The sequence below is a fragment of the Zootoca vivipara genome, chromosome 7 (assembly GCF_963506605.1).
Source record: "Zootoca vivipara chromosome 7, rZooViv1.1, whole genome shotgun sequence".
Taxonomy (NCBI): Eukaryota; Metazoa; Chordata; class Lepidosauria; order Squamata; family Lacertidae; genus Zootoca; species Zootoca vivipara.
This window is the reverse complement of record NC_083282.1, coordinates 33,541,759-33,569,006: the sequence shown is the minus strand read 5'-3', so window position 1 is coordinate 33,569,006 and position 27,248 is coordinate 33,541,759. Positions and strand designations below refer to the sequence as shown.

The window sequence follows — 27,248 nt, the reverse complement described above, 5'->3', positions numbered from 1 at the left end:
CAGCGCCTCTGCCAGCGGGGAGCGGATCCGGGGCGGGAAGAAGCGCCCTCTCCTTCCTCCCTTGCTCGGCTCCTCTCTCCCGGGCAGGGTCCGCGGCGCCTCCGTCCCGGCGGGGTTGGAGAGCGGCGGGAGCCCTGAGTTACCCCGCGGCCCTAAAGCGCCTCTGCAGAGTTTCGTTTTAAGGCGGGAACAGGATTGCGCCCGTGGCCAACGCCGGGATCAGAATTGTAGACTTGGAAGGGTCATCTAGTCCAACCCTCTGCAGCGCGGGAATCTCAACTAAAGCATCCATGGAAGACGACGACAACAACAACAACAACAACAACAACAACAACAACAACAACAACAACAACAACAACAACACTTTTATCATTTGTATGCCGCCCCTCAGACTGGGTTGCCAAAGCAGCTCTGGACGGCTCCCAACAGAATGTTGAAAACACAATAAAAGATCATTTAAAAACTCCCCTAAATAGGGGCTGCCATCCAACCTCTGCTTAAAAACCTTCGGGTCTGAGGGAGCCCATCCCACTGTGGAACAGCTCTTGCTGTCAAAAAGTTAGTTGGAATCTCCTTTCTTGTAACTTGAAGCCAGTTGGTTTGGGTCCTGCCCTCAGGTGCAGAAGAAACCAAGCGTGCTCCCATCTTCCATGTGATAGATATTTGAAGATGTCATATCATACCTTCTCTCAAGCAGGCTTCTCTTTTCAAGGCGAAACGCAGGCCTCTCCTGCGTTTATTCTCAAATTTGGGGTAAAACTAGGAAGCAGTATTTGTGTAAAGGAGCTGTGTGAGCTCCATTCTTGTATTGAAAAGAAATTCTTGGGCTGAGCATGTGCTGGATTTCACATGCGTAAAATTGCCTTGAGACAATTGTGTACAGGTATAAGGCAATTAATAAATTAATGATTATAAAAATAAAATAATAATGTTTTGCACCTGTTGGTGGACTTCAGGGTTCTATAAACACAGACACAGTAGTTCCCACCAGCCTGAAGTCTGCTCGCTCCTGGTAAGCCTTACACTGGTTTTGGCATGTTGACTGTATCCAGTCCTTAGACATACACCAGAAAAGTCCTAATAGCCAAAGATCTCTTTAGGCTATCTAAAGAGAACCCCAGGAACCCCACATGCAAACCCTGAGGCCAACAACCTTCCCTATCTATTCATTCCACCAAACACCCCACTGCCTTTTATTGTTCCATTTACCTATCATAGCTACCGGGTAATACTGTACTTGGAAGGAAGTCTTACCAAGAAACATAGGAAACATATGTACTTGTTAAATTTATACCGTCTCATTTAGTCCAAAAAGAGCCTCCCCCATTTCCCTGTCATCCCACTTCCACAACTGTATATAATAAATAAAAATGTACCTCAAGTGGAAGGTAAGGAGCTGCCATGAAGCTTCAAAATCTTAGCATAACTGAACTGAGACATATTCATTAGGCTAGATCACGTTAAAATCTTAATTATGTATTTGAACGTCTTCAAGAACAAAGCAGAAAACATAATCTGCTGCTGAATATATTACGGAATATTATTTGCAATGTGTTTGCCTTAAAAACAAACAAGCAGGCATTTTATTGCCTATGTTCTCAGAACACTTACTAGCTGTGAACTATAGCTGAGTAGTATATTAAGAGTTCAGGGTCCTGTAGATTCAAGACAAAACCTCTCTCTTAAATGTGAGTCAAAATGGTTGAAGATGATAATAATGGAACAGTTCCTCAGAACATGTTTCATGTTTGTCTCCATTTATTTCCATCTGGTCATGCTGACATACTAAAGAGGAAAGGTGAAATGCTTTTCTCAATTGATATTATTTATTTAAACTATTTATATCCCACCTTTCCCCCAGGTTGGAATTCAAGGTGACTTACAACGTTTTAAAAGCATTGGTATAAAATACAGAGTAATAAAAACAAGCTGGTTCAAAACAATAGTTAAAATACAATCTAATACATTTAGAAGCAGCATTAAAGTACTGATTGCCCTGATAGCAGCTCAATAAAGATTGTCTGCACCTATTGCAATATAGGAAGCTGTGGAAAGAAGACAAAAGGGGAGCCAATCTTGGAGGCAGTTCCATCATATGGTAGCAGCCACAGAAAAAGCTCTCTCGTTACACCACCAACTGGGACTCTGATGGTGATGGGATGGAAGAAAGGTGCTCACCCAAGGATCTTTAGCACCCGGGCAAGGTTCATAAAGGGAGATAAATTGCTCGGATTACCTGGACCCAAGCCATATAGGGCTTTATATGTCATAACCAGTGCTTTGAATTGTGCCAGGAAATAGACCTGTTGTAGCCAGTAGAGTTTTAACAGGAGTAACATGCTCCCTGTAACCAGGCCCAGTCAGCTATCAGGACCAGCTGAAGCTTCTGAACACTTTTCAAAGGCAGCCAGGAAGAGTGCATTATGTTAGTCCAACTGGGATGTCACTCAGGCATGTGTCACCATGGCCAAATCTGAGATCTCAAGCAACAGGCCAGCAGAGACAAAAGAGTATATGATGAATCCTAAGATGGTAACATTTGTACAGAACAACAACAACTATGTTAGTGGAAGGCACATCTAATCTAATTTAATTGAGAAATAATGTCAATGTTCACTTTCATAATATATACCGTATTTTTCCGTGTATAAGATGCCCCCTATTTTTAGGGACTCCAGTTTAAGAAATTCCCATCATTCACTATCTGTGTATAAGACAGCCCACAGTTTTTCACATAATTTTAAAGTAGAAAACCCTAGTCTTATATACGGAAAAGTACGGTATTTTTTAAGGGTAGCCTTGTTAGTGTGGTTTGTTTAAGTGCTTAATTTAAATTTCTGCAAGGGATTGTTCAAATTGGTGCAAATATTCTCTCAATTGAATAAGGAAGGTACTACAGGAGATCCATCTCAATCCAAAATTCTCCCATTGTTCTATTGCATTCATGATATCTATTTGCCAGGTGTTGCTTTAAGCAGTTAATCTACACATAACGGCATTTAAGCCAAAGCATTAAATTTTAGATCCCTCAGACAATGCACATACTTTTGTAAACCAATAAAATCTTTAATAAATTAATTTTAAAAATAAATAAATAAACGCTTTTGATGTGTTTAAACTACTATAATTTAAATATTCTCAAAGAATTGCACTCAACTAACTTTTACTCAGAGTAGTCTCAGTGAAATGAATGGACCTAAGTTAGTCACGGTCGTTAATTTCAATAGGTGTAGCCTGAGTGCAAGTTGAATGCAACCCAAAGGCTCGCTCTTACATTTATTCCTAGGTAGTACAGTACTTTCTGCAAATAATCACATTTGGCCAGGAGATGGCACTATCCTGTTTGAAAAGTTACCATTCAGCCCACTAGTTGACTATCCTGAAAAAGGCAAGAATAACTAACCTTTTATTAAGGTGTGGGGAGATGAGCCCTAACCATGTAGGGCTTTCTTGAAAGGTGGTGCTGGGCACTGTGGTTTGGCCCATTGGCCTTCAGGGTCTCTCTCAGTTTCATGCTTCTCCCATGCTACCTATTTAGCATCTACAGGAAACAGCTGGAAAAGGTCATCCAGAGTTGGGGGTTGGGTGGCATCAGGGTCAGCCCATACATAAGGCCTGGTGAGGTGAACACATCTGGCCGCAGGATCCACAGGGGTAGCAGACCTCAAAGTCAATCTTTATTCCCCTCTTATTCCCAGTGTAGATCTTTGTTTCCTCCTGGTTCCTGATGTAGATCCTAGTTCACCATTTCCTCCATGATGGGTAGGGGGCACAATTTTGTGGTTATCTCAGGCTAGCCCTGGGTACCACCGATATAAAATGATCCTGAACTACGCATGCCATATATAACAAGTCAACCACTCCTGCAAGTGAATCCAAATATTGCGCTCAAAATAGACTACCCAAAATTACGAAGATTGCAGCAGATAAGTATATTATTTACATAAATTATTCTGACGGGGGAAATGTTTTTGCAGAATGGATTTTTTTTAAAGTATGAGTCATAGAAGGCAATAAATGCATGTGCAAGGACAGCAGATATCAGGGACAAGATTTAGGAGCTAAAGGTGCAATGCTCTACAAGTCAGATGTATAGGGTTGCCTATATGTGTCAGAAGTAATTCCCATTTTGTACCATAGGTCTTGCTTCCAGGTAAGTGGATATAGGATTGCAGCCTGAAGGAATGAAAAACATGGCCTCCCATTTCCTTACCACTGTCCATTCCAAATGCTTCTTTAAGTTAGTGAGTTTTTAACCAAGCATTGGCCTTATTCCATCTGTTCTCAGAAATCATGAGGACTAGACCCTTTAAAGAAAAAACAGGGGGGGCAGGAATTCACAATTGGCCATGCTGTAAGACTTAGAATTTTGTTTCACATGTTTAGTGATAACAGAAGTAGTAGAAGATTATCAGAACTCCAGAAATACTTTTGAAACAGCTGCTAGATTCCACTCAAACAGAATGGTAGTCTAGAGAAGTTTCTTCAGCAAAAGTACATGTAAACAGTTGTTTTTATTCTTATAGCAAAGATGGAAGCACTACAAATTCTGCATTTTACTTTTGTCACCCCATAAAGTTTCATGGCAGGTTTTTTTCTCCCAAAGATAATTGGATACTGACTGTGAAATGGAAGTGGAATGCATGTTCTTCTTAAACATTAGTGTGGAGTATTGTGCGTTTTAGAGATAAAATACTTTCCCTAAACCCTTTAAACGGATATCCACTGTTATTCATTGGTTATTTCCCCAACACCATGACTATACATAGGATCCAGACAGATCCGTTGATGGGTTTGGGAGTGCCATTTTTCCTCCTTCCAGTGGCAGCCCTTGAGTGCCCCATAGAATACTCCCCTAGAGAATCTGCTACCTTGGATGTGGCATTTGGGAAAGAGAAACAGTTGTGTAAAGGAAGAGACTGAAAAGCCTCTGTGTGCACGCACAGAATCACATGCAGCACTTGGATGTCAGCCCGAACCCACAAGCCTAGACAACGAAATCCTGCTTGATGCAATGGGGTCTAAACACTGTACATGTCTTGAATACAAATAAGCTTATCTATGACGTTAAAATAAATAAATTGATTGGATATTTTTGTGCGTGTGCATGTGCAATTAAACATCTCATGCAAAGGCCGCATGAAATCCTGGAACTGTTTTTTTGTAGCCTTACTTCACCGGCCAGGATAGATTGTGGCCTCCTGTTTATATGATGTTCTTTTCCCCTTTCCTTTTGTCTGTTATTATTTTTCAAGTAAATAAATGTGAAAAACATTTTAAAAGTTGAATGGAATTTTTAAAAAGTATTTTTTAAAAAATAATTTTTACAGTTTCGTGTATGCAAACCTCTTAGATCCAACAATGGAAAAGGCAGGTATATTTGTTGTTGTTGTTGTTGTTGTTGTTGTTTAGTCGTTTAGTCGTGTCCGACTCTTCGTGACCCCATGGACCATAGCACGCCAGGCACTCCTGTCTTCCACTGCCTCCCGCAGTTTGGTCAAACTCATGTTCGTAGCTTCGAGAACACTGTCCAGCCATCTCGTCCTCTGTCGTCCCCTCCTCCTTGTGCCCTCCATCTTTCCCAACATCAGGGTCTTTTCCAGGGAGTCTTCTCTTCTCATGAGGTGGCCAAAGTATTGTAGCCTCAGCTTCAGGATCTGTCCTTCCAGAGAGCACTTGGGGCTGATTTCCTTCAGAATAGAATATTTGGTGTTACTGATTGCTAATCTACTGAGGCAAAAAGATAACCTCTGAATAGATCGGGTAGTCTATCTTCAGATAGTGGAGACTACGGGAAATATTGCATAGATTATTGGCATTATTGTATCAACAAGTCAATTCAAGTTTAGAGTTCCCTCTCAGAAGATGCCTTCCTTGGGAAGAACAATCCTACGGTATATTCTCATTCCTCTAGGACTGGATTACTGCCTGCATAAAGACTGCCATGTCATGTTAAGCCCAGGAAAGGAAGAGAAAAACAGCTGGAAAATACAAAAACCTGCAATGACCACAGACGCACATCCCCCCCAGTGACCTTGAAACACCATCAGTGACAATCAGTCAGGGACTGCTTGTGAATACACCCAAGTCATTCTTACACATGGAGCCAGTGAATTTACAATGAAAGGGATATGACCCCACCATATCGCCTCTGCATTACCACACACAAAAAGCAACACAACTCCTCCATAGCCAGAAACTACTACTAGTGACTATTAGTGCCCCAGGCAGCCATCTAGGCAGGGAGTTGAATTTACTTACGCAGTCTACAAGGGAATGTTCTGTTTAACTTAAAAGATTGCAAACTCTTTTACCATTTTCTTTGGGCTTTTGGAGGCCAGCAGAAACACAGTGGCCAGAGATACTCTCCACCCCAAGTTATGGTTCTGCTGCTGGGCTGTTCAGAGTTTCTCAGTGCCTAAACTGTATGTGACTCTCCATCCAGATAGCACTCGCGCTGGTAACTCGGTTGCTGTGTGTTCATGACATTGGACCAATATCGCTGACACCTATTGGACAGTGTCTGTGTCGCCGATGAGTGACAGGCTTTCCCCTCCCCTTCTAAGGCAGCCAAATACCTCTTGCAGGAAGCCCGTGAAATGTTTCTCATGGTTTGCTGTGTTAAAACAGACATTGCACTTTAATGCAGGCAGTTCTAAATCACTTAACCTCTGCAATAGGGGAACAAAATGAAGTGGATGTTAGACCATCCTCTTATGCAATGCCGGATGCGTGCATTCAGAGAGCTCAGATCTATCTGGGATGCCTTTCCAAGTTCTTTGGGCTCACCTCTATCTGGAATCGCTTGGGACGGAAGGGACAGGGCCACCGGGGATTCTGTGGACCGCATGAGATGCAGCCGCAGGCCACCAGTCTAAAAATTAGTTCCAAGGGAAACACATTGGCAGGCTCCTGAAACTCTTTTGCAAGGTGTTGCCTCCCGGCAATCCAAAACTGTGTACAGCATAGAAGGGTGTGTGTGCATGGGTATGTGTGTAGGGGGCAGAATAAACATTGGCGCCAAATAGCTACGAAATGCAAGACTCAGTGGTGGCTCTGTGTCAGATTCATGATGGTGCACATTTTCACGAACTCCAGCCTGCATCTCTTGCCCTCCGAGGAGCGGCTGCAGTCTCCATGGGCAGGTGTTCTACAAGGCTGCTGTGACGTGCAAAGTGGCCTGCCTGATTGCGCGGAGAGTTTCCATGGCACTGCCAGCCGCCCGAGAGTCTCCACACAGCAGGTAGCACATTACAGCAATCGCTCGGAGCAATAATCACACACTGCTTCAAGCGGCCACCACCACATGGCTATGATAACATGTAAACTAGCCCTAAGTAAGTAAATGAATAGATCAAACGTGCCTTTAATTATATCTCTTCTTGAGCTGCTGCAGAACCTTTAGGCTGCTACAGGATTCTGCCTGGCCCCCTCTAAACTTCTCTTGTTTGCACATGATGGAGACAGAGCCTAAAATCAGTTTTGAGCGTGAGTCACTCTCCTTTGGGATTTGGTGCTCCCCAGAAGTGCATCTCGGCCTCCTTCATTTTTTGCTGCAATTACTCCCCTTCGCAGAACCCTTATTATTTCATATGTAACAGGGGGTTGAGTTCAGCCAAAGGACATGTTGGCATAATAAACCTTGAAAACGGAAGAACTGGCCCCAGCTGTACATTGGTTCAGACTAATTCTATGGATGGCCCTTCACCTTGGTTTTCAATAGCGATTTTCTGCCACGTGCACTTTCAGTCATACAAATATAAAAGCTACTTCCTAGGGATCTAGTTAATAAAGAAGCTGAGATGGACATGTTTTTGAGCTTCACGTGCTACTGTCTCGTGAATAAGAGGAGAAACAATATTTACCTCCCAAAGATGACAGGTTCAAATTAGGTTGTGGAATTTACTGTGGGATCTCAGATTTTAAGAACTCAGGAAGAGCTTGGCACTTTGTTATAGGAGCGGGGCTAGTAAAATGAGTATCAAATCTGAGGGCCTTTTCCCCGGCACAGGGGTGGGAAATGCAAAATATACACTTTAGTGGTAATGTAGCAGTAACAGGGATCCACTGCCAGGGACACAATATCCAACTTGCAGCGCACATTTAAACACGAGTAGGAGGAGACAATTACTTCAGGGAACAGAGCTTTGCTATGAGAGGTTCCCTTTGCATACCCGAAGGTGTGCAAAGCCCGCCCACCTCCCCCAAATCCCTCCTTGCATTATGAGGGAGGATTATGTTTTTATTTTGCCACTAATCTATGTAAAGGGACGCGGGTGGTGGCTGTGGTCTAAACCACAGAGCCTAGGGCTTAGATCGGAAAGTCAGCAGTTCAAATCCCCACGATGGGGTGAGCTCCCGTTGTTCAGTCCCAGCTACTGCCCACCTAGCAGTTCGAAAGCACATCAAAGTGCAAGTAGATAAATAGGTACCACTACAGTGGGAAGGTAAACGGCATTTCCATGCACTGCTCTGGTTCGCCAGAAGCGGCTTAGTCATGCTGGCCAGTGGCCACATGACCCGGAAGCCGTATGCCGGCTCCCTCAGCCTATAGAGCGAGATGAGCTCACAACCCCAGAGTCGTCTGCAACTGGACCTAATGGTCAGGGGTACCTTTACCTTTTTAATCTATGTAAAGATTGGCATGGGGCATGTTGTACCATTGACACACCAGCTGAGACAGAGACATGGAGGGGAGGGGGTTACACATGCGTGCCAGTTTCACAAGCGATGTCCCACAGTTTTTCAATGAAAAAAAGGTCACAGGTGTATACTAATCCCTTCCCAGAGTTTCCATTGCCAAAAATAGAGCTTCCTTTGTTACTCTCTGTTCCCAGAGTTTGACTCACCCTATGACTGAAATTTAATGATTATTCCAGTTGTCTCTCTCACCTCCCTAGCGCTTGATCATAAAAATGTACAGCTGAAGGTGACATGATGGTCCTCTAGTTTATTTCCTTGTATTATAGCAAGGTTCCTCTCATCCAAATATAGCTTGCAGGTATATATAAAGGCATCAGATGCGCTGAATAAGTACCCCTGGCAGGCACCCAATAAAATCTTCTGGAAGTAGCTGTAAATAGATTCCCTATAGAGCAGGCTTGGAGAACCTGTGACCACTCCGGGTGGATATTGCTAGGCTACCTCTCCCATCATCCCGGACTATTGAGCATGCTGACTAGGGCTGACTGGAATTTGAGTCCAACGGCCTCAGAAGGACCACAAATTCTCTATTCCTGTTTTACACAGGAATGAGAAAGACAAGAGAATTTTTTCATGTTCTTGAGGCACCGAATCCTAACCACTTCTCATCTGCGCTGCTTCCTTTCTCAGAGCTAGGAAAGTTTTAGGAACGATGCGCTCATACATGTTTCTTAAATTCCCCACCTCCTGTTCTGAAAACCCACTCACTTCTCTTCCCTGCCAACTCCTTGTGCTCAGAACATCACCTGTAAATTCACAACACACTCCTACATGTGAAGATGACGACTAGATGACAGCTACACAGTCCCAATCCAAGTATTCAAGGTTATGCCTGAAGTTGCAATCTGAAAATAGACAAGGGGACGGTATAACCTTGTCCAGTTTCTTGATAGCATTTCGCTTGCTGTTGTCATCAGTGGCTCTTAGCCCAGAAAATGTATGAAGATTAGTAACAGGACAATGGTGGAAAATTGGAGATAAATGTCATCAGGGAGTCTGCCTGGTTCTACTATGGGGAAGAAACGAAAGCCACAAACATCCTGTTTTTGCCTAATTGAAGCTTGCTTTCAAATTTTGTTCATCAGTGGTTTTCTGGTGCATCAGTGAGAGAAACAGAATCTGGGAATGGACGGGGAAGAGAGGCTTATGACTTCAAAAGCATCCAAACTCATAGACAATATAAAATGTACAGGGGCTGTGATTTTATGGGAGTAATCTCCATTGAACACAATGGGATTGACCTCTGAGCAGACACGTATAGAACTGTGCTGTAAGCATATAATAGCATCAGACAATGTGAATCAAATTACCAATTGGTACAGGTAGTGGGAAATTGCTGCTGCATCATTTCTTAAATGCAGTTGGACTACTTTTTTTAAAAAAAGAGAGAGACAGAGAAAGAAGCCATGGGCCTATCATCTTCTGATTTTCCTAGGACCAACCTTTGAGGCGTTAACCCACATTTCTTAAGAGTTTGGGGATGAAGCACAGTTATGATTTGCAGCCCTCAAACTTCAGTTTTCACAATGTTTCCTTTGCTTTCTCTCTGAGGCTGAAGAATCTGTATTCATGACAAGCCTCTAGGGCTGGGATCACACTACTGTTAAAAAGAACTTACGCAAGGAGGAATCATGGCAGGCGTCAGAGAGGAGCCAGTCCTCTGGAGAAAACCTGTCTGATTCATGTTTATGAACTGCAGTGTATCAAAGGGAGCTAACCCTGTGAATAATAGCAAAGCGTGCGCACGATGCTGAAATATGACTCAGACCGTGCCTCATCATTAAATCGTGCTGTCAGAAATATTGATTTACCACTGGGTGCAATTGCTTAAAAACAATAAATAGGTCTTGGTGGGAAATTTCTCCAACTTGGTTATACAGTTTTAAAACCCTACTTTTAAAAACAAGTTAGCTGCATTTTAAATATCCTCCCCAATTTGCATTTATATGAGTAATTACTTTATAGCAGTCTCTATATTTTATAATGTTCCTGAGTTTGGATGCTTCTGAAGTCATAAGATTAAGCAAAGAGCTAAAGGACCCCTAGAGAAAGAGAGGACTGATTAAATACTGTATTACTAATTAAGTAGTTGCACATTCCATAGCCGTGTGTTGCAAATGAGGTCTATAAGATTAGCAAATTGCCCTGTATTTGATTCTCCTAGAACCCTTCACTCCAGCATTGTGCCTCCCATTCCATAAATGAAGAGTGGGCAGAAGGTAGATAAGGATCTATGTAGATCTCTGGACCATAGGAAGCTTCCTTATACCAGGTCAGACATTTACTCCATCTAGTTCAATATTGTCTATGCACAGCAGCACAGGTCCTCCAGTAGTTCAGAAAGGGTTATCTTCTAGTCTTACCCGGAAGCTCAGAATGTGTGTTTTATCTCAGGAAATGGATTTTGGCATTAGAAGCAGTTGAACCAAGGCTCCCCCCCCCTCCCTCTGCCCGAGCAGTTCCTTTCTCGCTATACTACATTTGTACTAGTCTGTCGTCAGGCTGATGATGGTCTGTGCATGCTCCAGGGTGAGGGGGGCATCTGAGACAGGCAAGTGACAAGGCGATGGGTGAGCAAGCTGGTCTTGCAGCAGGGGGTTGAAGTGAGTGAGTGGGGTTGTCTTGTGGCAGTTGAGCGAGAGGAATGGTGTGGCAGTGCGGGAGAGCAAGGAGGCAGGTGAGGCAGGTGAGCTAAGTGGGCATGCAGCTGTGGGGCAGGTCAAGTGAGAAGATCCATGGAGATGTGAATGGGGTTGGAGGGGGTGCATGAGCGAACTGGACTTGCAATGGCTGGGCGGTCTGAGCAAGGTGGCACAGTGGAGTGACTGAGCTGCAGAGGGGAGAGGCTTTGGGAAGGGATTGCTTGGGCAAGGAGTAAGGGGGCAGGGACTGTGGCAAGCAGTAAGGAGAATGTGAGGGGGCTTCAGAGGAGAGGGGCTTTGGTGGCAAGCAAAGTGAGCAGGGATGTCATCCCCTATTCCTTTTATTTCTCCCTAGCAAACTGCAGGTTCCTCATAGAGCCTAGAAGCCAATTCTCATATAGATTTTGTATTCAGCTGTACAGGTGAAACTCGGAAATTTGGATATCGTCAAAAAGTGCATTTATTTCAGTAACGCAACTTAAAAGGTGAAACCAATATATGAGATAGATGCATGACATGCAAAGCAAGACATGTCAAGCCTTTATTTGTTGTAATTGTAATTATTTGTCGTTAGGCGGGTCAATTATAAATGGAATGGAATTAATGAAATGTAATAGCGGTGTTTATTTTTGTATTATTGTAACTATTTGTTTGATTACTGTGGAATTTCCAAAAGAAAGCATTTGTAAAAATTGAAAGAAAAATATAAAATAATAAGTTGCATTACTGAAATAAATGCACTTTTCGACGATATTCTAATTTTCCGAGTTTCACCTGTACATGTACCCCCCCCCTAGCAAAATGTACCGGTAAATCTACCACATTGTGTGAGAAGTGTAGTAGTAGTAGTATAATAATAATAATAATAATAATAATAATAATAATAATAATAATAATTTATTATTTATACCCCGCCCATCTGGCTGGGTTTCCCCAGCCACTCTAGGCGGCTTCCAACAGAAAAATAAAACACAATAATCTATTAAACATGTATTTGGGGTGCTTGTTCCTTTTGGAATACTCATGATTTGCAGACTGAGGGCCTGCCCAGTCCTTTTGCCAATCTGGCCACTGCTTTCTGGATTATTAAACTGAAGATATAGGCAGAACATATTACAGTGGGTGATTCCAGATTTCTCATGCATGCAAAGTGTTCTGGTTTTTTTTTTGGCAGTATCCACATGATCTCAGCATCAAAATGCCAGACCATTACACCCCCCCCCCATTTAACTCAGATTTACTCTTTCTGGGCGAAATCCAAAAAGGTAAAAAAGCAACCTGTGACCAAATAGACAAGTTTTCAGAACTGTACTCACATTTTAGTTGAAATGGTCATAAAACACAATGTTAAGCATTGATTCAGGCTTCTTTTTTTGTTGCTCTTATGATAAACTTTCAGATCCATTGTCAAATACTGTGTCATATTTGAGGCAATTTCATTGCCAATGTTACCCCATTGTCTCCCCTCCTAGTGATACAGCAGTGAATCAGAGTCACTTCACACACATTACACATCAGAGGCGGTATGAGAGGCAGGGCAGTCTCGAGCAGGTAGGGCGCCCTGGCGCTGAGGCGCAGAGATCGCTCCGGCGCCCCCACCCGCGCAGTGCCCCACCTGCCGGCCCGGCGCCCTAGCACCCTGCACCACCGGGACTATACCTAGAGCCGGCCCTGATGAGAGGGTGTTTGTTTTCATGCCCTGCTTCAGGCATTTCCAGAGGCATCTGGCCGGAGTCTGGATCCACTAGATAAAAACAGAATGCTGAACTAGGTGGGCCTTTGGTGTGATCCAGCAGAGTTCTGCGGGGTAGGATTACACCTAAAAATGCAAAGTGTGACTGCAACAAACACAACCTTTCAAACTTAGCCAGGGCCATGTTGAGCTTACCGTAAGTTGCAAACTCAAGCCTGCCTGTGTGAGAAAGCATCCCATCAGCGGATCATTCGGCTTTGTGAGATTGTGAGCACAGCTGGAAAGTCAGTATAACATTGAAGTGGAATTGAAGTAGCTCGAGCATGCTCTGAGAATAGACTGTGGGTCCCTGCAGACTGCTGTTTTATCTGCAGGAACATATTCTGCAACATGTTCCTGACACAATAATAGTGCGTAAGTGGTGTAGTTTCTCTGCTTTACTTTGCTTCTTGATGCTTCTCCCATGTTGCCACACTCTTGCTGTCTGGAGTGGCTATAGAGCAACTTCAAAAGTCTATATAAGGACTTGCACACCATTGTTCCAGGCTCTCTCCTCCCTCCTGCGTGTGGTGAGTGAGAACCCTGTTGCAACAGTCTAATAAAGATCAGGCTTACTAGCTGCTTTGCTTCTCAATATTCTCTGGTTGGCCTCTGTTATTTTCTCCTACTGATAGGGAACCCATTTAAAGACTCTATACGATCTCTTGGATACCCCATAAGGGAAAAGGAGCAGTTTTTTTTTCTTATAACAGCCCCAAAAGTTATTGCCAAAGATTCCCTCACACCCGGCCCATCAGATGACTTCTAGGGCTTATCCAGAGTGTTTAATTCATACCAGGGCTCACTAGGAGTCACTAGCAACAAATGTCCTTTCCAGGGCTCAGTCCTGCAAAATATGAAATATTAACAAAGGCTTCCTTTGGATAAGGCACAGATTGATTTTCTCTCACTGCTGAGAGCCAAACTAGACTTTCACTTAATATGCAGCAGGCAGCTCTGTAATGCAGAAGGCTCCTTATGCAACCAGGAGGCTTTGTGGGGAAAATCCCCATCAATGCCAATTGACTTTTCCTTAAAATCTCCATTCCAATCCCAGCAGGGGAAGGAAGAGATTAGCCTCTCTGCTCTGCATACTGCCTTCCTTGTAAGAACTGGTTAAGCAAGAATCCCCCACGCCTCCAATTATTTTAGGAAAAACAAGGTATGTACCGGTAGCTGCCTGCTACATGTTAAATAAACAATTAATTGGGCTGCATCTAGTTAGCAGAACGGGGCATAGATCAAAAAGAGATTTCAATAGGAGGCTGCTATTGACTGGGTCTGGCCAATGGTATCATCTAGGATGAGGAACATTTTTCAACCCATGGACTGCAGTCCCTCATGAGCAACTTTCCAGGGACTGAATATTAGTGGTGGATGGGGCCAAAGATGTTGACTCTTCACTTTCATTTCATTTCACTTTTAATTTCTATATCGCCTTTCTACATTACTATATGTAAGGTGGTCAACGAGCTGAAGAAACAACCACACACCTTAGAACAACCTGGTCCAATACCAAACAAGTCATAATAAAAAACATAACTTCAAGATAAACCACTTACAGTGGTAACTCTACTTACGAATGTTTCTACTTACGAATGGAGCTCCGTCCGCCATCTTGGATGCGGTTCAGATAGGATTTTTTCTACTTACGAATTTTTAGATAGGGTTGTGTCGTGGAAATTTGGTCCTAATTATAACAGTTGCTTCGACTTACAAATTTTTTCTCCCAATGCATTCCTATGGGATTCAACTTACAATTTTTTTCGACTTACAAATGTGTGTTCGGAACGCATTAAATTCGTAAGTAGATATCAAATAAAGTAACATTCAAGAACCCATTAGAATGTAACAGTGCACAATAAAAGTAAATATCAGCAAACAATAATTAAACAGAAATTCACTCTTAAAATTGCAGTGGTTTTCGAATGTCTTGGAAGTCGAACGTTTCGGTTTTTGAACACCGAAAACCCGGAAGTAAAATGCTTCAGTTTTCAAACATACCTCGGAAGTCGAACATGTTTCACAGCTTCCGCTGAGTGCAAGATCCTGAGGCCTAGCTGTAGGCTATTGAGTTTTTGGTTTTCGAACGTTTCAGAACTTGAACGGTCTTCCAGAAAGGATTACATTCAAAAAACGAGGTACCACTGTATAGTAAAATAATTGCTAAACTATAACCAATAAAAATAACAGCAAGTCACAATGCATAAAATACCTCAACACATACAAAACCACATAAAAGGATCAAAGTGAGAAACAAAGACACACAACTTATAATTTTTTTTATGTAAAAAATATCCCTGAACTCCTCTGCTCTCTTCCCAGCTACTTCAGCTGTTCTTAAAGTCATGGACTGGGAAAGGCTCCTAGGGTTGGAGGGTGGGGGAAGGCAGGTGAAAAAAGCAGTTGCCTGATGGCCATCCGCAGACTCTCTTCCTTTTGTACCGTAGGTTACATTCCAGTCACTCTTAAGGTGTTTTTTCCCCTTTTTCCATCCCACAGGAAGCAGCACCACCATTCAAGGCATGTTTCAACTCAGCAAAGTTCCTAAGTAGGACATGGAGCAAGACTGGCGAGGGCTGTGGCCCGTAGAAGCTGCCCAATGGGATGGTTAGGGAGGCCTGGTGGACTGCATTTGACCTCTGACTTGAAGTTTCCCACCATCCCTCATATACACTGACTGTCAGTTGCTCTCTAGGTATCCAAGAGGAGTCTGTCTTAACCCCACTGAGAAAGGGCTGGGGCTTTCTCTCTGCTAAGTGTGTGCAACAGAATTAGCAAGGAAATGTGGGTGTCAGGAACGAGCCAGCAGTAAATCACATTGTGCAAGTTGGAGTTAACTCTTGATTAGCAAGAACACAATCTGCACAGGAGCGCCAGGCCTAATGAGCACAGCAACTCATCTCCTGGAAGTCTTGCCCCCATGAAGCAGTTGGTGAGATGCACGGTCCCCACCTCCCCACAGCTGCCTCTTCTCTCCATGGGTTTTCCCCAAGAAATTGGAGACTGCGTCTCTGTGTTACCAATCTCTCCTCTGTCCTTTTCATGCCAGTTCTGGTTCTTGGAGATGTAGGAGAGGAGAACTTGTTGCAGCAGGATGGGGAGGACACCCGTGACTCTTTCACCAGCTTGACTTTACCTCTTGGTCTCCATATTCTCTGACTTCCTCCAAGCTCCACCTCTATCTCTGGTTCTGGACTGCTCTCTGCCACTGACTCTCCCAGCTCACTAAGCCCTGTTACCTCTTCAGCTTCTGACATCTCCTCCTCCCAGTCTTCTCCCTCTGACCACTCATCGTTGTCCCACCACCACTTCCTGAGCTCTGAGCTGCCTTCTTCTCTTGGTGGTTTCCCAGCTGGTTCCTCTGCATCCAAGCAATTCCATGACATCAGGCTGCTGTGAAACACTGTATGAGGGGTCCAAAAATTTGGAGTAGTTCAAAATACTGCTGTAAGATTGCTTGTGCTTTACAGTGTGCCTGCAGCCTGGCACTGGGCAACATGAGCATATTTATGCATGTGCAGGCTGCCAACTTTATTGCAGATTAAATAAGCACAACATACAGCAAGGAGAGAGAGGAGCCTTAAAGTAATGTATTGCAGAGGAAGGGAGCAAGGTAGCGTTCCTTAGTATGAGTACTGCAAGATTGCCCCTGCCAGGCTCAGATCCTGGATTCTTGGCCTAAGCCAAGATTAAACCACAGTTTCCCATATGTAACGCAGAAACTGTAGCTTTAAGAAACAAGAAACTGAAACCAGACACATTAGTGGAGAAGAGGGAGCACATTTATTGGCTCAGGCCAATAAACCATGATTTAATCACCCTGACATCCCATGATCCCTAGCTAACAGGACCGGTGATCAGGGATGATGGGAACTGTAGTCCCAAAACATCTGGAGGGCCGAGTTTACCTATGCCTGGTACGAGGTCTTTGAGAGATAAAATATTTGAGGTAAAGCTTGTCGAAAATACTGTATGTTGAGCTGGTGCAAAGGGTTAGGGCTCCTGTACATTTACCAGTTGTGGGGGGGGGGGGAATGGAAGATTTTCCAGCTCTCCTTTACAAGCCACACTGCCAAAATGCCTTCATCTGCACCACTTTTAAAAAAACGCACTGCACTTTTTATTTACAAAGCCAAGAAAATTAAACTGCTTTAAAGCCAGTTTGGCTGTGGGGAGCTGTGCTTTTGGATGCTGACACATTTGTTATTTAGCATTTATATTACTGCAGAATCAGGCCTTTCAGCAGATGAAGTCATAACACTTCAAAAGTATTTTACTGCACATCAGAGTTCTAATTTCTGCTTACTATATTCTGCCAATGTATTATGCTTTCTTCACTGCAAAATAATTTTAAAAATTTTTTTTACATCTCCCTCTACCATAATGTATTACTGCCTAGTATTGGTATTTGCTGAAATTTTGGTGTGTGTGTGTGTGTTGTTGTTGTTGTTTTACTTTCTTGGCTGCAAAAGGATTCCAGCTGTCACAGTCAGCAGGGGCTACACTTCCTCCACACATTTTGTAAGAAATAAAATTACGGTACATTGTACCCCAAAATGGAACGGACTTGCTTCACTGCATTGGTCCTTTATTTTTGTTGCCTCAAAATTATAGGCATATATATTTTTTTATTTAACCAGACGGCAGATCATCAACCTCAGAAGGGGATTAGGAGATGCCTTTGTTTTAAGTTGCTGGTCATAGAGAATTAAGGTGTTCTAGCTATTGAGTACTCTCCCTAGATTTGACATACTTTATCGCCCCAGTCAGACATTGAGCCTGACCATCCCCTCTACTCACAGCCTTCAAGGGTGCACATTGGTCTTTCAAATGTCAACAGCGCCCTGTCCGAGCCCAAAATCCGGTGCCTGTTGCCCCTCATCTTCTGTTCAATTCACTATGTCATAGCCCTGCAGCACCCCCTAGGCTCAGCGCCCAGCGCAGCGAAGCCAGTTGCATTGCCCTAAGTCCGCCTCAGCCAGCCTTTGCACAGGTTCCTAACTGCAGATAAGCTTCCTTTCAGATTCTCCTTCAGACCTTCATGTTAAATGCATCATCTCTAGTGCAAACTGCCTGCGGGCTTGCATGGATAATCCCCCCCCCCCCGCTCTGCCCTATTCACATATGTTCAAACTAAATGTCCTTTAATATGGAATATCTGCCATTCAGATATATTTGAAGGTCTGACTGCAGCTGGTCTACTGCAATGAATGAAATATTTAAATGATAACTACAAGCTGAAACGTCAACTGTGATGTATAAAAAGTTTGCTTGTGATTTTCCATTCCGTTGCTTGTTATCGGTTATTATGCATTTACCAGTTCTGATGGATTTATTAGAACTGTATGGCAGAATGTTAGTAACAATAAGGAACCTCAATCATCCCAGAAATAAACTGTCCACTTCATCTCATCAGATCGCTGGACAGACTTGATTAAACACCAACGAAGCCTCTTGCTCATTAGATTCCTTAGATGCCCTGCTCTGGGTGCTAACCTTCCACCACCAACCAACCACCCACCACCTTCATACAAACACCAGACCTTCTGAGGTGAGAAAAGAGGTAGAAGTAGCACTGGGGAAACACAGGAGGATTAAAAATGGACAGCACAAAATAGGCGCCCTGTAAAATGTGAGCAAAGGAGGCACAACAATCCCACCTTAAACGTCTTGTGTGGAAGCCACATCTTCGTTCTACAACTTAGCCATTGCTCCATTAATCTTACTTGGCTACGAGTGATCGCCAAAGAAGAAGAAAACAACGACGACAGTGGAATACGTCTGCAGCCAGTTGTAGCAAAATGGAGATTGGAGAATGTTTAATGTGCAGCATGACTCAAGACCAGGTATGGTGGATCTGTAGCCTTCCAGATACTGCTTGGTGGGTCATGGAGGTCGAGGCTGATGAGAGTTGGAATCCATGCCTAGAGGGACACACTTTCCCCATCCCTGCCCAAGGCACACCGAAGTTCACCTCTTGGCCACCCTCAATTTGAAAAGCACAGAGAGTATATATTTTTGACCACAAATTCTAGCTTTTAGGAGAAGACAACCTTGGATCTGCTTATGGTTAAGAAGTCAACAGATGCACACTAGGTACTCAAATCACTTTAATCGTTCACATAAAATCCTCGCCAATATACAAACACCACAAATGACGTTTTAACATGTAATAGGAAACAACAAGCACTTCTTTGGTGAGGAATGCAGCTTCTCCTTCCCTACAAGCACGCAGATTCAAAGAAATACGGTAAATGATCAAAAGTCATCATTTACCGCAATCAACATTTGATTTTACCCTGGTGATGCATCCATCTGAAGAGGTGCCCTTGAAGTATGAACAAAACATCAGACACAGTACTATTTTTGTTTGTTTCTGGCTTACTGACCGGAGCCCTAGTGAGAATTGAGAATTGCTTGGTTCCTTGAGCATTTGCATAAGGGCAGGAGGGGCTATGGCAACTTGGAGATGGTTTCAGAAGCAGTGGTAAAATGCAGGACAAGAGTACCCTCTGTTGCTTTTCCTCAATGCTCGTGACCCTAGCGGCTTGTCCTGTGACATAAATGGCTAATACTGGTTGCTGCAGGGTGGGGGTGGGGGCATGGAGAGCAACAGTGGCTGTTTTGGAAAAGCCTGCTAGTGCAGAACAAAACATGCAAACCAACTTCCATCAAGTGAATATTCAAACAGCCTAAACAAAATTTAGACCAGGCATCGCCAAACTGCGGCCCTCTAGATGCTTTTGCCTACAACTCCCATGATCCCTAGCTAACAGGACCAGTGGTCAGGGATGATGGGAATTGTAGTCCAAAACATCTGGAGGGCCGAAGTTTGGGGATGCCTGATTTAGACTATAAAGCAAAAACATCCTGGGTCAGCTCCTTGGGAAATAGCTACTCCAGGCGCATCTCAGGACAGGCGAGACAGTTTTCAACGCAAGAAGAAGTCCTGCTTCAACCACAAAGGCAGCGCAGAACCCAGGCATCTCACATGATTGAGCATTTGCCTTTCAGTTTATCCTTCTTGCGCTGCTGCTTGGATTTCTTGCCGTCCACCTGGAGGCTGACGCTTCTCCTCTTCTCCAAATTCAAGAGCTCCTGGAAAAGCTCCTGCACATTGTAGTTCATTTTGGCCGACGTCTCCATGAAGGAGCATTTCCACTTGGTGGCCAGGACCTCCCCTTCGCTGGCCTGCACTTCCCTCTGTGAATCATCACTCTTGTTCCCCACCAACATGATTGGGACCTTCTGGATGTCTCCTTTGATCTGGCAGATCTGCTCGTAGATGGGCTGAAGCTCTTCGATGGACTGCCGACTGGTCACGGAGTAAACCAACATGAAGGCATGGCCTTTGGAGATGGACAGTCTCTGCATGGCTGGGAACTGGTGGCTCCCGGTAGTATCAGTGATCTGAAGGGTGCAGATGCTCTTGTCGCAGCTGATCACCTGGCGGTACGTGTCCTCGACGGTGGGAATGTACGTCTCCCGGAAGGTTCCCCTCACAAAGCGGAGAACCAGAGAACTCTTGCCAACCCCTGCAGCTCCAAACACGACCACTCGGTAATCATTACTTTGTTCAGGCATATTGCTCGCTCGGCTGGAAACCAAGGAGGAGTTCTGTGTGTTTACATACCCCCTTGGGGAACAGGTCTGGAGAGAGAGAAGAGGGAAGGCAGAAACTTAGGCATAACAAGAGGTTCCGCAACGTTGCTGAATTCAACAACGCCCCCTCCCAAACCCTCCACATTTCAAGGAAGCAGCAGAGCCAAGCCAACCTCCCACTTTCCATAGGCAGACCTCCTATTAGCCGTGAAATATCTGATCCGCCTGCAGCTGTAAGGAGAAATAAGGTTATAATTGCCTATGCGAGTGGAGATCAATCAACCCTCCTCATTAATGCTCTTCGATCCCCAAGCAACAGAACGCCCTGCAGCTGGCGCTAAACCTTCAGGATCGCCCTTCCCCATTAAGCTAGCCTCAGCACACAGCTATTTTCATTTTCTGCTGTGGTGGGGGATGTTGTTGGCTGTAAATCCCAGGGGTTTGTTGCTTCCATTTCTCCTGTTTTCTGCACACGCCCACACTGGCTCTCAAGAAGCAACAGGCTCAGCAATCCAGCTGCATTACTCAGAAGGACCGGTGCAAATGAATACAGACAACCCCAGCATGTTGCTTCCTGGCGTAATCACAGCCACCAACAGGCAGGCAGCTCAGGCCCCTTGTAGGTTTGACCCACAAGCCTGCTGTACCACAAAGTTACGACCTACATGGCCAGACAGGAAGACCGTGGAATTTTAACTATTATTTCACCTTCCCTCTGCAGTATACCAAGGATCACAAATTTCCTGTGCTGTAAGTACTTAAGTTGGGAATATGCCCCCGGATTCTCAGCAGCATGGGATGTAAAATCACTATAAAAAAAAAATGAATTGCAAGCAAATATAGGTGGTATCTAACACCAGCGAAATTGGCAAAAATGTACAAGGGAAGTAACAACACATGTTGGAGATGCCATAAAGAAATTGGAACATTCATGCATGTTTGGTGGCATTGTAAAGAAATCAAAGGATTCTGGGAAGAATTTATAAAGAATTGAAAAAGATATCCAAGAACTCCAGAAAGAACCTAGAAATATTTCTGTTAGGTATGTTAAATGATGAAATTAAAGAAAAAGATAAATGTATAATGATGTATGCAATGGCAGCCGCTAGACTTCTAATCGCCCAAAATTGGAAAAGCAAGAGAATACCAAGCAAGGAAGAATGGCAAATAAAATTGATAACATATCAAAATCTGGCAAAAAAATACAGGGAAATTAAAGGGGATATCTAATCAGGAAATAGTTGAAGACTGGAGAATGTTCAAGGAATATTTAGCAAATTTGGTCAAAAAAGCTGACCTTGTAGCAGACATGTGAAGGGGCCAAAGATAAACAAAAGGAAGGAAAAATGCATAAAAGAATACCCAAAATCTAGGATATTTAAAGCGCAATGGAGAAAAGGCTGGAAGTCACATGGGGGGGAAGGTGTGGGTGGATTGGGGATTTTTTATTTGAATTTTTTTTTGTCTGAAATGTATTTATAATTGTTTGTACTTTATGCTCTTTCTTTTGGTTTATTGTATTTGGAAATATAAAAGGAAAAAATGAATCACAAGCAGTCACACCTCATCTTGTTGACATTCATTTTAACTAATTACAAGGAATTCTGGGACTACTGGAATAACAGTGTAATCCTAACCATGTCCATTCAGAAGTAAGTCCTGTTGAATTCAGTGAGGTTGCTCCCAGACAAGTGGGGTTAGGATTGCAGACTAATCCATTGCCACAGGGGTCAGGGAACTGGGTCTCTCCAGATGATGCTGGACTACAACTCCCATCATCTCTGATCATTGGCCACACTGGCCAGAGCTGATGGGAGTTGGAGTTTAATGTATCTGAAGGGCTACAGGTTCCCCACACCTGGGCTATCAGTTTCCTCAAGGTCTAGACGAGACGTTCATGGAAACATTCCATTCAGCCCAGCCAATATTCTCAGCATCATCCTGCAGACCTGCCATGAACCATAATTTGTGGGTAAACACTGCTGAATTCAGTGGGGCTTACTTTTGAATTAGTACACACAGGATTGGGCTGTCTCAAGAGTATCAGAGCCAGGTCTTTTTATGGCAGTTCTCACTAGTACAGAGAAGCCACACATCTCTCTCTCTCTCTCTCTCTCTCTCTCTCTCTCTCTCTCTCTCTCTCTCTCTCTCTCTCTCCCCATGGCAGCCATTTTGTGCTGTGCTGGCATCCACAGCACTTCATCAATATGTGAATAACACCAACACCTCATTTTTAAAACAACAACAACAAAAATAGACTGATCAAAATACTTTTGGCACAGGAGATATTGGCTATGCTGTTTGCCAAGATGACTGCATCAAACTGTTGCTCGGGCGGGGAAAATATTTCTACTTCAGGAAGTTTAGGCATCTGGGCTTTTCCCTTCATTCCTGACTCTACCAGCCAAAAATCCAAGCAAAGAAGTCGCAGATTTTCAAGCCTTCAGGTTGAATCACCTTATGGTTCCTTTCCAGTGAGACAATTCTGAAGGTAAAGTTATCAGAATGTTTTCCAATTAATTCATTTATTACTTGTGCCGTTGTTTTAGCGGCAGATTTAACATCTCTTTTAAAAAAGTGTACTAAAGCATGTATTATTGGTGTACTGTGATCTTCAAATGAAGGGTACTATATAGATCTAATAAATAAAAGTAAAATAAAAAAAATCACTATCAACAAGGCTAGGGGTTACTGAATAACCGAACTCCACATAGTACTGTACAAGTTTAAATCTGCCAAAGCCCCTTTCCAAATTCATTTTCGTCTCCTCTTCCTCTGTGTTGTTTCCTCAAACAGCATGGAGGACAGCCAACGCTTTTTGAAAACACTAGTATTGAAATAATCTGAAGCACTTTTGCCAGGTGATAAGAAGAAACAGGGTTTTAGAAAGCAAGAATGGTAAAACAGAACAGAACAGGGAGCAGGGTACAGGTGCGCCAGCTGTTTCTGTGACAGGGCCCCTGTGCCTTTAACAGCCACAGGACTGAAGGAAATTCCGCAGGTGATGTTTGCCATTGCAACATCCACATTCTGAAAGCATTTCATCTGTTGACCACACAACCTTCAAAGGGGTAGGAGGAGTCCAACCTACGCAAGTATCTCCTGGAGCTTGGAGTTACTGGTAGTTTGGAACCCATGTGCTGATTATAAAAAGGCAATTCCCAGTGCTGCTCTGCCCCCAATATCCCCCCGCCGCCGCCGCCAACTTCCTCCCCAAGCTCATTGGGAAGATCCATGTCTGCCATTAAGCAAGCCCAACAGAGTCAAGAAGATTTCAGACTTGGATCTGTAAGACCAGAATTCAAATCCTAGGGTGCAGTCAAGTTGCTGCTTCACCCTTCATCTGCTCAAATCAGCAGGACTTAAATTCATTTATGTTTGTGGACACACCCAGGAAGTATGGAAGTGGGTGTGGATGTATTTCCCCTATGTAATGGTGTTCACACCTTGGCTAGAGAGAATAAGGAACTGGTGTCTTAAGGAGTTTGAAGAACCAGAAGCATCAAACAGTAGCATCTTGCAACAAAATACAAGAGATACATGCATTTTGGGGAATGTTGCCTGAAAACAGATTAAAAACTCAGCACTGCAAACACAGTGAGCGCACACCATTAACAAGAGTAGGAGCACAGCCCTAATCTAGTAGTCCCAACAACAGTAGCCAATAGCATGGTGGACAGCACTCTCTAGAAACCTAGGAAGTTGCCTAATACTAGCTTGTATATTTGTCCAGAATCTAAGGCAGCGGTCTTCTCCATCACTTGCTATCTGATCCTGATAACTGGAGACATCTAGGATTGAACGAGGGACATTGTGCATGCAATTCATGTACTCTAGTCCTGAGCTATGATCCCTCCCCTCCCCCTCTGTGTGTGTGTGTTCCTCCAGCTGAAGGAACAGGAGTAACAGCAACCTACCTCACTACGTTGTCCTGTTGCAAACAGGTTCAAAGCTTCTGCAAGGAACGCCCCCACTCTTTAAACCTCTCAAGTTTCATTGGAATGGAGGCTTTTCTTCCAAGCAACTGTTGCTCAGGGCCGAGGTGCAAAGGCGCTGCTCCGCCTAAGCACACACATATTCCCGCACACTTTATATGCAGCGGTGGGAATCCCCAAAAGCGGGGACGTTGTCCTGCGGCAGCCCGAGACCCTATCCCAAGGGGGTCGGAGGGGAGGGTGGATGATGACCCCACCACGCTGGCGAAGGCAAGTCTCGGCAGGATCAGCCAAGATAGAAGCGTCACGGTGGGACTCGGATTTGGGGAAACCAAACAGAAACAGGTGCGGATGCGTTCCAGAAAGCACTCCCTCTCCACCAGCCAGGAGTGAAGAATACCCCCCAAAGGGCTCTCTCTCCCAGCCTCCAGGCAGCCAACGAGCAGGCCAGGTCTCCCGGCAGCTCAGTAGCCCACAGGGGCGAGGCAGCATCCGAGAAGGAAGCCCAGCAACACGCAAACACACAAACACAGAGGAGCAAAGCTCCCCAGGACTGTCAAGAGACGCAGATTTTGTCATACACCAACAACATCGCATCGCACACACCCCTCCCCAAAATGAGGACCCCCCCCTCCACCCGCAACCCTCTCGGTGCTCTCTTTACCTCGGTCGCTGGCTCTTCCAGAAGCCTGGGCGGCCAGCCTCTCTCGCTGCCTGCCGGGCGTCACCAGGGGGGGAGGCACTCCCGGGAAATGCGCTCCCCTGCGCCCCGGCGGGGTAACCCAGGCAGGGCGGCGCCATCGCGCCCAGGGACCAAGGCGGCCTGCCTCTCCCCTGGTGCTGCCGGCTGCTGCCCTGGAGCTCCCCAACTGAGTGAGTCCGCGATGGCGGCGGAGGCAGCAAAGCGTCGCCCCGGTGGAGCTTGCTCTGCCTAATAACCCTTCTCCAGAAACAGCAGCCCACTTTCCCCCGCCCGGCCACTCTCACGTTCCAGCTGCGCGGAGCATCCCCAGGCAAGCGTCACCGGGGAAAGCTGAGGACAATGGCTGAAAGGCACCGAACGCGGCGGGGGCGGAGGAGACTTTCCCTTTCCATCGAAAGAGAAAGAGTGCGCCCCAGTTTGTTGGGCGGGTGGGGGCTTGTTTCCCCCCCTCCTTCTGTCTCTTTCTTGGCCGAGGAGTTTTCGGGGGCTGGCTGTTTTCCAGGGAAATAAACAAGCACCACCACCACCACGCTCTTTGCAATGGAAAGGAATTGCTCTTAAGATCTCCAGGGCTGCTTCGAGTGAAAATCATTAATCTAGCTTCTCCACACAGGTGACACCCTCCCCGCCCCCCGCCACCTCCACTGTTTTACCCTGCTCCGTCTCCGTGCGGCATCTCTTGTGCTGCACCTGTTGAATTTCCGCTTTGTCGTCAAATATATTTAGAGTCACGGCCGGAAAGAAAGGAAATGGGGTGTGGGAGCAACCTCTTTGTTTCAGAGCTCGCCCACCACCTGCAACTTTTAGGTGAAGACGCACACATTTTAAAGGACTTCCATACGTGCCACCCTGAGTCCTTGCAAGCGCAGCTGCACATTATCCATTAGTGGACGGTGGGGGAAGAAATCGGGCACGTTATTAGCATCAACAAAGCTTTAAACAAACAAAAAAAGGGGGGCCACACGCGATAAATAACAACACAGACGTCTGTGGTGGAGTCTTAGTGATGCATGGAGAATGTTTGTGTTTAAAATATTGATAAATTCCATTTGGGTAGCTGACTGCCATTCATTCATTCATTCATTTTATTTGTCAATGGCATGCCGCTAGTGAGACAGCTCCATTTCCCTTGCCACATCTCCATCAGTGATGTACCGGTACCACTAGTGGGAAATCCCAATCTCCCTTTGTCCCACATTGACTATGAACTTGATTTCTCCTGCCTTCCTTATTCTCTGCACTCTCAGGGCACACTCTGAATTTTACAGAATTTTACAGAATTGCATGGACAAAAACAAGATGGGGCCCTGCCCTCAAGGAACTTACAATCTCATTATCCCAGAGGTCAGGTGTGGATAGACTTGAGGCTGGAAACACCTACTTTTTGCAGGATCCAGCAGAACCCCAAGATCCTCAGACAAAAGCTTGGAGCCAAAGACATGCATTTAGAATTAAAGAATGATGAGCCCAGGAATCTGGTTTGAGTACCAGAACTGAATGGAGTTCTTCTACACACACGCACATGCATACCAAACCCACACCCCTACTCCTGGGTTTATTCCAAAGTTCTTCCTTTCAGCAGCGAAATTTAGGAGTCATTTTATTGCTGCTCTTGTCAAACAATTGGGAGTCAGAAATCTATGCCAATCTTCTGCAAATTGTCCATGTCTCTACTGTTAGGTACAGATCTACCTTCTTTCCACTCCTGCATAGATCATAGAATTGTAAAGTTGGCAGGGGTCATGAGGGTCATCTAGTCCAACCCCCTGCAATGCAGGAATCTTTTGCCCAATTTGGCTTGAAACCACAACCCTGAGATGAAGTTGTGGGTGGTTCATCTTTACCAATGGATCTATCCTAGCACTACTTATGATGGAAAGTAAGGAGAGAGAGAAAACAGGTGGGGCAGGCAGGGAGGTGAGAGGAGT

General features: G+C 44.6%; 1 protein-coding gene across 1 annotated transcript; it reads right to left on the bottom strand.

Moving 5' to 3' along the window:
* Positions 1 to 18,298: 18,298 nt before the first annotated feature.
* On the bottom strand, positions 18,299 to 25,838 carry DIRAS3 (DIRAS family GTPase 3). The gene is made up of 2 exons (XM_035122864.2): positions 25,282 to 25,838; positions 18,299 to 20,730 (listed from the first exon to the last, which is right to left on the bottom strand). Exon 2 carries the CDS (start codon positions 20,662 to 20,664, stop codon positions 20,068 to 20,070), a length of 597 nt encoding a protein of 198 aa, XP_034978755.2. The 5' UTR covers positions 20,665 to 20,730; positions 25,282 to 25,838; the 3' UTR covers positions 18,299 to 20,067.
* Positions 25,839 to 27,248: the final 1,410 nt, after the last annotated feature.

Excerpts from the sequence above, each read along its gene's own strand:
- DIRAS3 (XM_035122864.2), bottom strand. The coding sequence starts at position 20,664 with ATGCCTGAACAAAGTAATGATTACCGAGTGGTCGTGTTTGGAGCTGCA.